Here is a 15,471-nt window from a genome sequence, read left to right on the forward strand (position 1 = left end):
GAATCTTTAAATACTTTTAGGCAGAGGTAGGTTCTTCATGACCAAGGGTTCTTCATGAAAGACTATCAGGGATGTGCAGGAATGTAGAGTAAGGTTAAAATCAGATCAGCCATTGAATGGTGGAATAGGCTTGAAGGGCCGAGTGGCCTCCTCTCTTGTTCCTTGTTTGGGTGTTTGTTGACAGTGAAGGGGCTCAGGGCGCCTAGTTTGAGAGGCTAGAATGGGGTCAAGATTTAAAAAGGTGGGTGACCTTGGGAGTTAGTGGGATGGGGTGGTTCCTGTGGGTACAGGAGATCCCACAAAGGCGGTCCTGCCCATCTCCCTTACCCCCAACCAGATTTTGCCCTGTGGGAGCTTCTAAGATGGCTGCTTGAGGCAATGAGGTGACCACCCAAGTGGTCATTAACCAGTCACTGAAGGGTCTTCATGGTCCTAAGAGTGAGTAGTCGTATTGGAAAGGGAGTGGGAAGGGGAATTAAAATGGGCAGTGACTGGAAGGTCAGGCCCCTACGAGCCCGCATAAGGTGCTCGGCAAACCCTATGTTTATGTTTGGTTTCCCTGATGTAGGGAAGACCACATCAGGAACACACGATGCAGAAAACTTGGTTGGAATGATAGCCCTGACTTAACATTGTAGCTGTGAGTTGAGAATAGACAGGCTGAGATTGTTCTGCTTGGAGCTGAGAAAGAGGAGAACAACCCAGTGTGCCAAATCATGAAGGGCTTTAACAGAATAAATAAGAAGAAACTGTTTCTGCTGGCAGTAGGGTCGGTAACCAAGGGACATGCACAAGTGCCAGGTGCAACATTAGAAGAGTTTATTTTACACAGAGAGCTGTGAGCTGGAGTGTGCTGCCTGAAAGGGTGGAGTAAGCAGATTCAACCGAACTTTCCAAAGCAAGTTGGAGGAGTGCTTAATGAGGAATTTTTGCACAGGGCTCTGGTGAAGGGACAGGGCCAGTCGGACTAATTGAGGGTCCTGCCGAATAACGATGGGTAAGTGAGTTCTTTCTGTGCTATCTCATTCCAGAGTTCCCTCAAAGTCTATCATTTCCATCCTAAGGCACACTCTCCCACTTGACATTAAAATGGTGCGAGGCGGAGGTGGGGACTGTAGATGCTGGAGATCAGAGTCAAGATTGGCATGGTACTGGAAAAGCACAGCAGGTCAGGCAGCATCCGGGGAGCAGGAAAATCTACGTTTTGGGCAAAAGCCCTTCATCAGGAATAGTGAATATTAAAAAGGAGTATTTAGGAATATTAAAATGGTGCTGCACATTCCTTAAGAGTGTGCGAGGTAGGGCTAGTGTTGTGTGGCCCATACATGAAGACCCTTCAGTGGCCGGTTAATGACCAATTAGGTGGTCACCATCTTGGCAGCTCTCACAAGGCAATATCTGGTGGGGGTAGGAGGTAAGGGAGATGGGTAGGACCACCTTTGTGGGATCTCCTGTACTCACAGGAACCATCCCTGTGCCCCCAACTCCCAAGATCACCCACCTCTTTAAATCTTGGCCCCATTCTGGCCTCTCAATCGAGGCCCCCCGATCCCCTTTTGTGTCAACAAACTTCCCAAACAAGGAATGAGAGAGGAGGCCACTCGGCCCTTCAAGCCTGTTCCACCATTCAATGGTTGATCTGATTTTAACCTCACTCTACTTTCCTGCACATCCCAGATAATCTTTCATCCACCCTGCCTTAAAAATATTCCAAGATTCTGCATCCACTGCATTTTGAGGAAAGGAATCCCAAATTCTCACAATCCTCAGAGAGAATATTCCCTGTCATAAATGGGTACTGCCTTATTTTTAAACTCCGACTCTCTAGTTCTAGATTCTCCCACAGGAGGAACCATTCTTTCCACATCCTTCCGGTCAAGTCCTCCCAGGATCTTCTATGTTTCAATTAAGTCATCTTTGACTCTTCTGAGCTCCCTAGGACACAGGCCTAGCCTTTTCTCATAAGGCAATCTGCCCAGTCCAGGGAGTAATCTCATTCTCTATCTGGCTACCAGCCACGTCCCCACACTCATACCTGAACCTTGACCTCCATGACCACCTTCGTCTGGGGACTGGCTGCAGTTCCAGTGGTGGCCACCGGTCCAACATGGTGCTGCCGGGTCAATCCCCAGTGTAGGACCTGCTGCCCGGATTGGGATAGGACGCAAAGGTCTTGCCATGTCCACACCACCCCCTGAGGTGTAACACAACTGTAGGGCAAACCATTTCATCATGGATGGCTCCAGAATGACATTTTCGTCAGAGATTGGGAACACAGTGGTCTGTAAAATTGAGTCTTTCATCTGAATTTCTGTGCCCCCTAATGATGCAGTAGCAGCACCACACCACCCCGCTGCCCCCACAACCCCTCACTAACCCGACTGGAGTTTATGCTGCAACGTCCGTGTGGATCTCGAACCAATGAGATTCTGAGACAGCAAAACATACCTAGATCTTTCATGATTGTAACGAGATCAGCCCACGGGGGTACAACACAGAATATAAGTTCCCTGACTGGGGCTGTTAATCTGGTCCAGTCAGGAAGCCCTGGCTGACAGGAGGGTCTGAGGCTCTGCTCTCTCTCTCTCTCTCTCTGAGAGCTGGCTCTGAGGGAGCTGGAACAATGTCCTGGACTCTCCATTTGAGGGCCTACCTGCCCCTGTGGGGTTATTTCAAGATCCATTGAGGCCATCACCTCCTGCAGTCGACAATGGCCTGCAGTGTTAGTTCAAACAGGAGAGGAATGAGCACTTACTATTCCAGCAGCAATGTATGCCGAAGGAACAGCTGCACCAATGTGATGGTGCAGCTTTTGAGCCAGAAACCCTGGGTTTGAATCCCAACTTGGTGGCCAAAGTTCCTTATATGGCCAAAATGACTTGAGTATCAACTTCCAAGCCATGCCAATGGGCAGGTGGGTATAAGCATGAGGGATTGACCTCGAACATCACCAGCCACAGCTCCCGAGTGTGATATGTGTATCAAAGAGGCCATTCTTGGCCTCCTCCATTGCCACAGCGAATCAAACCGCAAACTGGAGGAACAACGCCTCATCTTCTGCCTGGGCAGCCTACAGCCCGGAGGACTCAACACTGAGGTCCCAAATTTCAAATACTCTCCCTTCCCTTCCCCTGACTCCCTTCCCAGCTCCTTCCATTCCTCTCATCGACCCTTCATTCCAGCCACCATATGGATTCATTCCTCGCATCGACCAACCAGGTCATACCTGCTACCTGTATTCACCTATCCCCACTTCACCACCCCCCCCCCCTTATCTGCAGCTCCCCTAACACCCACCCCCAGTCCTCAAGAAGGGTTGTACCCAAAATGTTGATTTCTGCACCTCCAGATGCTGCCTGGCTTGCTGTGTTCCTCCAGCCTCCTGCCTGTCTACCCATCATTCCAATGAAGCTTAAGACCATAACTAGGAACCCCATTCTCCTGCCTTTCCCCATGATCCTTGATCTCTTTATTCATCAGGAACCTATCTCTGTCTTAAATACACCCAATGACTTGGCCTCCACAGCGTTCTGTGGCAATGAGACTGAAGAAATTGTTCCTCATCTATAAAGGGTCACTCCTTCACTCTGAAGCTGTCCTTCAGGTCGTAGTCTCTCCCACTGTCATAGAGTCACAGAGTCATAGAGATGTACAGCACGGAAACAGACCCTTCGGTCCAACCCGTCCATGCCGACCAGATATCCCAACCCAATCTAGTCCCACCTGCCAGCATTTGGCCTATATCCCTCCATTCCCTTCCTATTCATATACCCATCCAAATGCCTTTTAAATGTTATGATTTGGAGATGCCGGTGTAGGACTGGGGTGTACAAAGTTAAAAATCACACAACACCAGGTTATAGTCCAACAGATTTAATTGGAAGCACACTAGCTTTCAGAGCTGATGAAGCACTACCACCTGATGAAGGAGCATCGCTCCAAAAGCTAGTGTGCTTCCAATTAAACCTGTTGGACTATAACCTGGTATTGTGTGATTTTTAACTTTTAAATGTTGCGATTGTACCAGCCTCCACCACTTCCTCTGGCAGCTCATTCCATACACGTACCACCCTCTGCATGAAAAAGTTGCCTCTTAGGTCTCTTTTAAATCTTTCCCCTCTCACCTTAAACCTGTGCCCTCTAGCTCTGGACTCACCCACCCCAGGGAAAAGACTTTGTCTATTTGTCCTGTCAATGCCCCTCATAATTTTGTCAACCTCTATAAGGTCATCCCTCAGCCTCCGACACTCCTGGGAAAATAGCTCCAGCCTGTTCATGCTCCCTCTATTGCTCAAGTCCTCCAACCCTGGCAACATCCCTGTAAATCTTTTTCTGAACCCACATCTACTCTATCTAGGCCTCTCAGTATTCTGTAAGTTTCAACGAGACCCACCTCCCCCATCCTTCTAAACTCCATTGAGTACAGACCCAGAGTCCTCAACTGCTCCTCATACAATGAGCCCTTCATCCCCAGGAATCATTCTTATAAACCTCCTCTGGACCCCCTCCAAGGCCAGCACATCCTTCCCTAGATACAGGACTCAAAACTTCTCATAATATTCCAAAAGTCATCTGATTAGAGCCCTATATAGCTACATCAGGACATCTCTGTTCTTGTATTCCAGCCCTCATAAAATGAAGGCTAACATCATTAATTGCCATCAGAACCCCATCTGGCTCACTAATGCTCTTCCGGGGAGAAAATCCTTACCCAGTCAGGCCCATGTGTGAGTCCAGGCCACTGCAATGTGATTGAAACTAGAGCTAGGGAATAAATGCCGATCTAGCCAGTGATGCTCATATCCTTCTAATTAATTTTCAAAACGTGTCAGGATAGTTTGTGTGGTTTGCAGGGGAATTTGCAGGGGCTGGTGCTCCCCTGTATTTTCTGTGTTTGTCCTCCTCAGTGGCAGAGTTGGTGGGTTTGGAAGGTCCTGTCACAGAATGTCTATTCCTCAACCGACATAATTAATAAAACATTATCGTGGTCGGTTTGTGGGAGCTGGCAGTGCTTACTTTGCAAAGTGGAGGGCTGCTTTGTGAGGGGAGGTTGGACAGGCTAGGCTTGTATCTGCTGGGAATTCGGAGAGGAAGAGGCAGCTTGACTGAGACATGGACGATCCGGAGGGATCTTGACAGACTAGATGTGGGGAAGATATCTCCTCTTGGGGAGAGTTTAGAACCTTGAATCTAGATGGAAGGAAAGGTTCAGAGGGATGTGGCCCAAATACAGGCAAATGGGACTAGTTTAGTTTGGGTTAACTAATCAGCATGGGAAGAGTTGGACTGAAGGGCCTGTGTCTGTGCTGTATGCCTCTATGTCTTCAAACAAAGGTTACTGTTTGACAATCAGAGGTCACTCATTTAAAATACAGATGAGGACAATGTCTTTTTCTTTCTTACAAAGTTGAGAGTTCTTCCTGACAAGGTGATGGAAATAGAGTTGCTTGAATATTCTTATGGTTGACATAGATAGAATCTTGTTAAGCAAATGGGTTAAAGGTCATGGATGGAGGTGGGAGTGTGGATTTGAGATTATAATCAGATCAGCAATGAGAGAACAGGCTTGAGGGGCTGAATGGCCTGCTGTTTCCTCCTAATTTGTATGTGCGTATGTAATTTGACTGCCACATTTTCCACTTTGCAACAATTGCTGCAAAACAGGTGTCTGATTGATGGCTCAGAATTGGGCGAAAGGTGCCATACAAATGCAAGTGCTGTCTTTCGACTGTCTCACCTCTCTTGAGTTCCATTGGAGCCCAGTTTCTCATTCCTCGTACAGAAGTCCGGTGAATTCTGCAGGTACACCAGCTCACTCTCGCGGATGGGCCTGACGTCAATGTCCTTGGGGACCAGCTGTTTGCGGGTGCCCACTGGGCGATGGACCACCCTGGTGGCTGACAGGTACTTCAGCTTGAGGTCCTGGGCAATGCTGCTGAGCTCCTGCAGCCCCTTCCAGCACGTTTTCACCGAGCACGAGCCTGAGACTCCGTGACACTTGCACTTTATCTCCAGGGATGCCTTCAGGGCCTGAAAGATGCACAACTGTGTCAGCCAAAGCTCAGTCAGGCTCACACACTCAACCACTCTCATCCTGAGTTCAAATCCCACTCCATACACTCTTGAGCAAAAGATCATAGAATCCCTACAGTGTGGAAACAGGCCCTTCAGCCCAACATGTCCCCACCGACCTTCTGAAGAGTAACTCATCCAGACCCATTCCCACTGATTAATGCACCTAACCTACGCATCCCTGAACACTATGGACAATTTAGCACGGCCAGTTCACCTACCCTGCACACCTTTCGGTTGTAGGAGGAAACCCACACAGGCACGGGGAGAATGTGAAAACTCCACACAGACAGTCACCTAAGGCTGGAATCAAACCTGGGTCCCTGGTGCTATGAGGCAGCAGTGCTAACCACTGAGCCACTGTACTACCCCCACACCGTCACTGTTCCCCACACACTATATTGTACTGAGGGAGTGTCTTACTCTGGGAGCTATTATTTTACATATCACTGAGAAAGGTTTTGTCAAAGTTTTTTATCTTGGACTCATCAGGACCATTTGCAAGAATACCAGTGTAAAGGGGACCAACATTTTATATTCTTTGGTAGGAGAACCAGTCAGCATCACTGTACAACTTATAACATTCTACACTGGTATTCCTATGAAAAGGACATTCCTGATGACCAGGAAGTTCAGAACCAGGGGTCACAGTCTAAGGATATGGGATAAGTCTTCTAGGAATGACAGGAGAAGGAAATGTCTTCACTCAGAGAGTGGGGAGCCTGGTGAATTCTCTACCACAGAAAGCAGTTGAGGCTAAAGCACTGAATGTTCTCAAGGAGGGGTTATAGAGTCATAGAGTCATAAGGTATGGAAACAGACCCTTCAATCCAACCAGTCCATGTCGAACATGTTCCCAAACTAAACAAGTGCCACTTGCCTGCCCTTGGCCCCATATCCTTCCAAACCTTTCCTGTTCATGTATCCATGTCTTTGCAATGTTGTAACAGTAACTGAATCCATCACTTCCTCTGGCAGTTCATTTCACACACAAACCACTCTCTATGTAAAAAAGTTGCCGCTCAAGTCCTTTTTTAAAGTTTTCCCCTCTCACATTAAAAAATATGATGAGAAGGTGCCAGTGTTGGACTGGAGTGGACAAAGTTAAATATCACACAACCCCAGGTTATAATCCGACAGGTTTATTTGGAAGCACTAGCTTTTGGAGCGCAACTCCTTAGTCAGGTAGCTCGTGGGGCAGGATCATAGGACACAGAATTTATAGTAAAAGATCATAGTATCATACAACTGTTACGATGTATTGAACAAACCTAGACTGCTGTTAAGTCTTTAATCACTTAGAATGGGGATGCAGGTTTCGATTCATTTACATATAAACCCTAGAACTTCTTTCAAGTCACTTTCTGGGTGAAGACATTTCCTGCTCATGTCAATCCTAAAAGACTTATCCCATATTAGTGAGTTTTGAGAAGATTTGTAGCTCAAGTTGATGATAAGTCTGTAAGTTTGCTCGCTGAGCTCAAAGGTTTGTTTTCAGAAGTTTTGTCACTGTACTGGGTAACATCATCAGTGAGAATCTCTGGTGAAGCACTGGTGGTATGTTCCACCTCTCTAATTATAGGGCTTGGTTTCTAAGGTGGGTGATGTCATTTCTGGTTCTTTTCTTCAAGGGAAGGTAGGTAGGATCTAAATCGATGTATTAATTGATGGATTTCTGGTTAGAATGCCATGCCTCTAAGAATTCTCGTGCGTGTCTTTGTTTCGCCTGTCCTAGTGGTGTCCTTCTTTGTCTGTATGTATAGAATCTAGTGATAGTGGGTCATGTCTTTAGGTGGCCCGTTGGTGTTCATGTATCCTGGTTTTTGAGTGCTGCAGTGTGACGTAGCTCTTGGATGGAGACATTATTTCAAAGAGTTACATGACACTGCAGCACCCAAGAACTATAAAAAGCAGAAGTAAAACATCTACACAACGTTTTCAAGAAAAACGAGGACACAATAAACACAATCCACTGATTCCTCAGAAACAAACCCAAACAAGCAGACACAATGCAACCAAAACCTATAGCCATATTACCTTACATCAGAGACATATCAGAAATGACCTCCAGACTACTCAGACCCCTTGGCATCATGGTAGCCCACGAACCTACCAACACACTGAAACAGTGACTAATGAACCTAAAGGATCCATTAGATACAACCAGCAAATCTAACACCATTTACAAGATACCATGCAAGAAATATAAAAAAACACTACATCGGACAAACTAGCAGGAAACTTGCCACCAGGACACACGAACACCAAATGGCCACCAGAAGACACGACCCACTAACACTAGGTTCCATAAATAGAGACAAACAAGGACACCACTTTGACTGGGACAACACACACATCCTAGGACAGGCGAAACAAAGACATGCACTAGAATTCTTAGAGGTATAGCATTCTAACCAGAACTCCATCAATAAACACATCGATTTAGATCCTATCTTCATTCCCTTGAGAAAAAGAACCGGAAATTGCATCACCCACCTTAGAAACCAAGACCTGTAAATAGAAAGGCAGGACATACCACCTGAGACTCTCACTGATGATGTTACCTAATATGGTGACGAAACATCTGAAAACAAATCTTCCAGCTCAGCGAGCTAACTTACATACTTATCCCATATTCTTAGACTGTGACCCCTGGTTCCGAACGTCCTGGTCATCAGCAACGTCCTTTTCATAGGAATACCAGTGTAGAACATTGTAAGTTTATTCACAAGATGAGGACGTCACTGTCTTGGCCAGTATTTATTGTTCCTCCCTAACTGCCTAGGGGGCAATTAAGAATCAACCACACTGCTGCGGGTCTGGTGTTACACATAGGCCAGGCTAGATGAGGATGGTCGTTTCCTTGTCAAAAGAACATTAGTGAACCAGATGGGTTTTTCTAACAATCAACAATGGATTCCTGGTCATCACTGAGTCCATCATTAGAATCTTAATTCCAGATTTTTATTGAATTCAAATCTACCATTGCAGGGTTCAAATTCAGGTCCCCAGAATATTACCTGGGTTTCTGGAGTTACAGACCAGTGAGGATACCATTAGGCCACTCCCATATGCCTTCTTAATCACTCCAGTTAAGGCAAACTGGGTCATCAAACTTAAAAAGAATGAACACTAAAAACTCATTAACCCAAACCCTTAAGTGTGGAAAATGTTACTGTCTGTGGGAGCTTCCTGATCACAAAATGGCTGCTGCGTGTTTCCTACGTTACAGGAGTGACTGTATCTCATAAAGGATTCCATTGGCTGAGAAACACCTTGAAGCATCCTGAGGTCAAGAGAAGCAAAAAAAAAATTGGATATGTTTCCTTTGTAAAGTCTAACCGTAAAAGAATTCCCATCGACCCTTGGCTGATGCAGCCCATAGTAACATGAACAGGGAAGACCTGACGATACATCTAGAATTTGACGTATGGCACCAAAGGAAGAGTTGGTGGTGAAGTAGTAACATCATTTGACCTCGTAAGACACTGGTTCAAATCCCACAGCAGTCACTGCTAGAATTTAAATTCAATTAATAAAGTGACCATAAAACTATCATTCACTTTTACCCATCTGGTCTGCTGTTGTTCTTTAGGGAATGAAATCTATGGTTTGAACCTACTCTGACTTGCATGTGACTCCAGACCCACAGTAATTGACTCAAGTATTCAGATCAAAGGGCAATTGGGATTGTTGGCCCAGCCAATGACATCCACATCCTATGAATGAATAAAAAAAATTAAAAAGGTCACCATGAAACTCATTCATTGTAACACACCTCATCCAGTAATGGTCTTTAGTGAAACAAATCTACTCTTTGTACCTGGGAAAAAGTGAGGATGTGCAGATGCTGGAGATCAGAGTCAAGTGTGGTGCTGGAAAAGCATAGCAGGTCAGGCAGCATCCGAGGAGCAGCGGAATCAATGTTTTGTTCAGAAGCCCTTCATCAGGAATTCTGTTTGTATCTAGTCTGATTTGTATGTGATTCCAGACCCACATCAATGTGGAATGGTCTAGTGAGCCTTTAGGTTCAAAGGCAATTAGAAATGGTCAATAAATACTGGCCATATCCCAGTATAAACACAAACATAATTGGTCTTGCTTGCCATTTTTATCTGGGCCCTTCATAAACCAGGATTTAGATTTTGCTATTGTAGTGTAATGGCAGCTCAGTTGGCACTAGAAACTAGACCTGGACTAATAGCCCAGATTAATTTAAATCTCCCAACTTTGTAGTTTGAAATTTTGAAATCAGTTTTAAAAAATGGAAGGAGATCTGACTTTTATGCTGTAATATAATAGGTTACATCTGACAATGTGATATCTTAATGAGAGACAGTAAGCACTGTCATAGGAAGTGATGCAATGTCACATGATCTAGCTGTCTTTTGCAGCTTAGTGTCAAGATGAAGTCACAGTATGATGTTTGTTAAATAAGTAAAGTTAATGTTATCCTTACCTCAGCCACTCTGTAAATACTATTTTGCCAGCACACCAGACCAAGGGTATTATCACAGAATCACAGAATTATAACAGTACAGTGGGAGGCCATTTGGCCCATCATGCTTGCACTGGTTCTTTTATTTAGCACCATTCGCCTGCCTTTTCCCCACATCCCTGTACCAAATAACCATCCAATGCCCCTCTTAAATGCCTCAATTGATCCACCCTCCACCACATTTTCAGGCAGCACATTCCAGATCCTAACTACTTGCTGTGTGAAAAGGTTTTATCTCACAACACGCTTGCTTCTTTTGCACTAACTCCCTACCCTCTCATTATTTTCTCTTTTGCAAGCAGGAACAGTTTCTCCCTATCTACTCAATCTAACCTGTTCATGATTTTGAAAACCTCTATCTAATCTCCTCGGTATTCCTCTCTCCAAGAGCACAGCCCCAACTACTTCTATCCATCCTTGTCACTGAAGTTTCTCATCCCTGGAACCATTCTTCTACATTGCTTCTGCACTCTCTTCAATGCAATCATACACACCTTCTTTGGACTTGTTATGCCTCCAGTTCTAGAGCATCATGAACGACAATTATAGTATAGACCAGCACGTTAATAGACTCTCCACCATCTGGTCTCAGTACTCCACCCAAGTGTGCCTTCATCGGAGCTTCCTTTGTCTCCCATGTACTTGGATGGCCCGGTAAGGCGTTCAGTCAGGGCAAGGCAAGTAAGGAACAGGCCATAAATGCCTTTTGAAACCAGTGAAGACCTACTTCATTTTCGTAAACACAAAAGCCCAAATAAAGCATTGCTACGCTAGCCCCATACGCCAAGAATGAAGTGACCTAGCCGAGATCTTTAAAATCGTGAAAGGTTTGGTCAATTGTAAAGGGAGAGAGAGAGAGAGAGAGACAGAAACAGAGCAAAATAAGATGGTCACTGAAAGATGCAGAGGCTGTCCATGTGTATAAGTTGCAGAAAGCGAGTAGGCAGGTCCAGCAGGTAATCAGAAGGGTAAATGGAACTTATTGCTAAATGAATAGAGTATAAAAGTAAGGAAGTGTTGCTGCAAATGCACAACACACAGGTGAGATTGCACTTTTAATCCTTTAATTTTACAATTTTAATCTCCTGCATTGGGGAAGGTTTGCGAGACTGATTCCAGAAATGAGGGGTTTGCCTTGTGAGGAGAGAGTGAGCACTTTAAGTCTATAATAACCCTCCAATACCCTTTCCATCATATGCTTTTCCAGCTTCTTCTTAAATGCATCAATACTCTTGTACAATTTGCTCCAACCGCTCCCTATGGTAGTGAGTTCCACAGTCCCACCACTCTGTGGCTGAAGTCATTTCCTCTGTTCAGAAGAATGAGAGGAGATCTAACTGAGGTAATCTAACTAAATGCTAAAGGGATTGACAAAGTACACACAGAGAGGATGTTTCCTTATATGGGGTAATCCAGAACGAAACGTCATGGTTTTAGGATAACGGTAGCAGAATTAAAACCGAGATGAGGAGAAATTACTTCTTTCAAAAGGGTCAAGAATCTGTGGAATTCACTGTCCCAGGGTACAGTGGACATGAGGATGCTAAATAAAATTAAGGATTTTTAACTAGCAATGGATTAAAGGGTTGGGGGGGGTGGACAGGAAAGTGGAGTTCAGGCTAAGATGGGATCAGCCATGATCATAATGAATGGTGGAGCCAACTGGAGGGGTTGAATGGCCTACTCCTGCTCCTGGTTCATACGAGTAATCCGATAGGGAATTCTGAGGAAATGACTTCAGCCACAGAGTGGTGGGACTGTGGAACTCACTACCATAGGGAGCGGTTGGAGCAAATTGTACAAGAGTATTGATGCATTTAAGAAGAAGCTGGAAAAGCATATGATGGAAAAGGTAATGGAGGGTTATTCTGACAGGTTTGGACCAGCATAGATAAGCAAATGGATTTGTAACCTGATTGGGCCGAATGGCCTGTTTCTATGCTGTGGATCCAATAAAGTAAGTTCAGAGCCAGTGCCAGCCTGATGGATGGTATGCTGTAATTGAGAGAGTCCTGTCGTATTTCAGTTTCTAATGCTGAAATTGGATGCTGCCTGACCTTTTCCAGCACCACTCTAATCCAGACTCTGATTTCCAGCATCTGCAGTCCTCACTTTTGCCTAGTACTTCAGCTTGCTTACCTGGCGCCCAACCTCGCTGTTGTGCAGGTTCATCAGCTTGTTCGCTTGCGATCCAGACTTCTTCATCTTCATCGGCGAATCGGAGAACTTGGATCCCAGCACTATCCCGTAATTCAGGTTGTCATTGCAGCCACCCCATCGGAACCCCGGCCCGGGAGCCTCAGAGGCTAGCGGTCCACAGGAGCAGCCAGGAAGGTCTCCTGTGGTGCAGGCCCTGGCTATGGTATGGCTGATAGCAGCAGCAGAGAGAGCGTAGACAAAGGCGGACTCTCTGGTACCTGGAACAAGAAGCGAGTGGTACAGCATCAAACTCACTGCCCGCAAAAGGGAGACGATACTGCCTGGGGATCATCCTTAGGGAATGCCACAACATCAACAACAATGAGGTGCATTTATAAAGCACTCTTTGCACCAGTGAAAAATCCCAAGGCCCCTCACAGGAGCATTGTCAAACACAACTTGGTGCTGAGCCACATAAGGAGATGTGGGGCCATGGTGATGACTGGCACAGTTGAACCAGCAATCATTTGGGATGAATGAACAGATGAGAGGGTGTGGCTGATTAATTGGCTGTGATAAGGTTGAAGGTCTTCGCCCTGTGTTGAGGGGAGAGCGGGAAGCTCCGGGGAGCTGGATAAAGTAGCCATCGACAGGCCATGCCGCGGAGCAAGCTGCCCCTCACCCACAGCTACATCAGACCCGGGCGTTCTTGTTGAGGGAGCAAACCATGTCTGCCAACACCCCGATGCACCTAGAGACACAAGAGAGAGGTAGGCACTGCAGGGGCCCCCTCCAACACCATCTTGTCTTAACACCTCCCTCTCTCCTTCCCCTTCCTTCCTGTATTTAATATGGTTGCACTGCCTCTAATGAACAGTGCTTGTAATTTGTTACTCATTAATTGGATAACTCAGTGGTGGGCTTTTAAATAAAGAAAGGCTGTGGGTCTTTGGAATTCCATTACCCAGAGAGCAGTGGCGACAGAGTCATTGGATATTTTTGTGGCACAGATTGGTAGACTCTTGATTAGCAGGAGAGTGAGTATCTATCAGGGGTAGGCAACACTATCAGATGAATCAGAATTTTGTGGAATGGTACAGCAGGCTAGATGTGGCTGAATGGCCTACTCATGCTCCAGCATAATGGATGAGGAGGTCAACAGGTGGATGGACAGATTTGGGTGTGTGGAGAGGTGAATGGTTGATGGTTAGGTTTATGTATGGGGGGAGGTGGAGAATGTTTGGGTTGGTGGATGGGGGAGGTGAGGGAGTGTTGCGGTTATGGATGGGGGAGGAGGAGGATGGTTAGGGGAGGATGGTTGGGGTTATGGATGGGGAGGAGGACGATGGTTAGGGTTATGGATCAGGGGAGGTGAGGATAGTTGGGGTTATGGATAGGGAGAGGAAAAGGATGGTTGTGGTTATGACTGGGGAGGTGGAAGATGGTTGGGGTTATGGATGGGGAGAGGGGAAGGATATTCCTGGTTAGTGATGGGGTGAGGTTGAAGAATGAATGGAGTAAACTGTGCATATTACTTCAAATCAAGACTGGGAAAATATATCAAAAAGCTGCACTTACATTAGTGAGGAAGTGTTTGTTAGTCATAAATCTTCATGCAAAAGGACAGTTTTCCGATGGAAAGTGCCTGGAACATTCTGCCAGGGGAAGGTGTTTGAAGCAGATACCGTAATAATGTTTCAGGGTCATTTAGATAGACACATGAACACATAGAGGATGGAGGGATATGGACCATGTGCACACAGATAAGATTAGTTTAACATCATGGTTGGTACAGGCAAAATGGGCCAATGGGCCTGTTCCTGTACCTGCATTGTTCTGTGCTCTACAACATGTTAGAATGCCTGAACAGGTACCTTTTGCCTGCAGAGGACATACCTCTCTGCAGGAATATCTGTGATGTTTGAGCCAGTGTAACGGAGCTGTGTTGTGAGTGTGACTGACGACCTTAAGTTGTTGCAAGCTACACAAACCAATCCTTTTTGACGTTAATATTCAAGCTGTGTATTTGATGATTTACCTCTCTCCAGGTCTGGCGGGAAGTAGGGAGCCAGTTCGATTGAAGAGCAGTTCCACCTCATATCAGAAAAGGTTTTCTGGCAGGTTTTCTTGACCTCCCGGGCTGTCTGGATGATGCTCTGCATGAGCTCCAGGTTACTCCGGCAGAGCTGCTGCTGAGCTGAGACCAGGCCTTCCAGGTGCTTGCAGTTCTGGGTCTGGTTGAAGGCCATTCCTGGGTCAGTCCTGGCCAGAGCACTGGACAGGAGAGATGGACAAAGGGTCAGCTGTTTCCAAACCTGCTCCTGTGAGAGACATTGTTGTTCAGGTCTAATAGAGTGTACATCCAACCATGAGTTTAATATGATAACCACTAATAAATCCAGCACAGAATTAACTTCTTTCTCCAGAGAACAGTGAGAATATGAACTCACTATCAAAAGGAATAGTAAGAAAATAAGAGATATGAACAAGTGTAGGCCATTCCACTCCTCAAGTTACATTTTTAGAAAACCATTGCTGACCTGCCCCAGACATCAACTGCTTGATGATGATTCATGGTCTGTCCCTGTGAAGCCAGTTGGGAGCTGTCACTAGTCCCAACTCCTCTTTCATGCCAGCTCCTCAATTCCCTGAACTCCTCAGTATTTCAACAATCTATTGCCCACCTCTTTAAACAGTGATCAAGTCTTCTCAATTCTCTGGGGTCAAGAGTTCCACGGCATTCATAATCTCTGGGAGAAGAA

General features: G+C 45.8%; 1 protein-coding gene across 2 annotated transcripts in view; it reads right to left on the bottom strand.

The window, feature by feature from the left end:
* wnt11 (wingless-type MMTV integration site family, member 11) overlaps positions 1-15,471 on the bottom strand; it is a 113,346-nt gene that overhangs the window by 56,202 nt on the left and 41,673 nt on the right. For both annotated transcript variants that reach the window (XM_072576816.1, XM_072576815.1), the window contains exons 3-5: positions 14,748-14,983; positions 12,710-12,987; positions 5,738-6,030 (exon numbers count right to left, since the gene is read on the bottom strand). In XM_072576816.1, the coding sequence (XP_072432917.1) occupies positions 5,738-6,030; positions 12,710-12,987; positions 14,748-14,983 (807 nt within the window). The remainder of the gene's footprint in view (positions 1-5,737; positions 6,031-12,709; positions 12,988-14,747; positions 14,984-15,471) is intronic.

The sequence above is a fragment of the Chiloscyllium punctatum genome, chromosome 9 (genome assembly GCF_047496795.1).
Source record: "Chiloscyllium punctatum isolate Juve2018m chromosome 9, sChiPun1.3, whole genome shotgun sequence".
In the NCBI taxonomy this organism is placed as follows: Eukaryota; Metazoa; Chordata; class Chondrichthyes; order Orectolobiformes; family Hemiscylliidae; genus Chiloscyllium; species Chiloscyllium punctatum.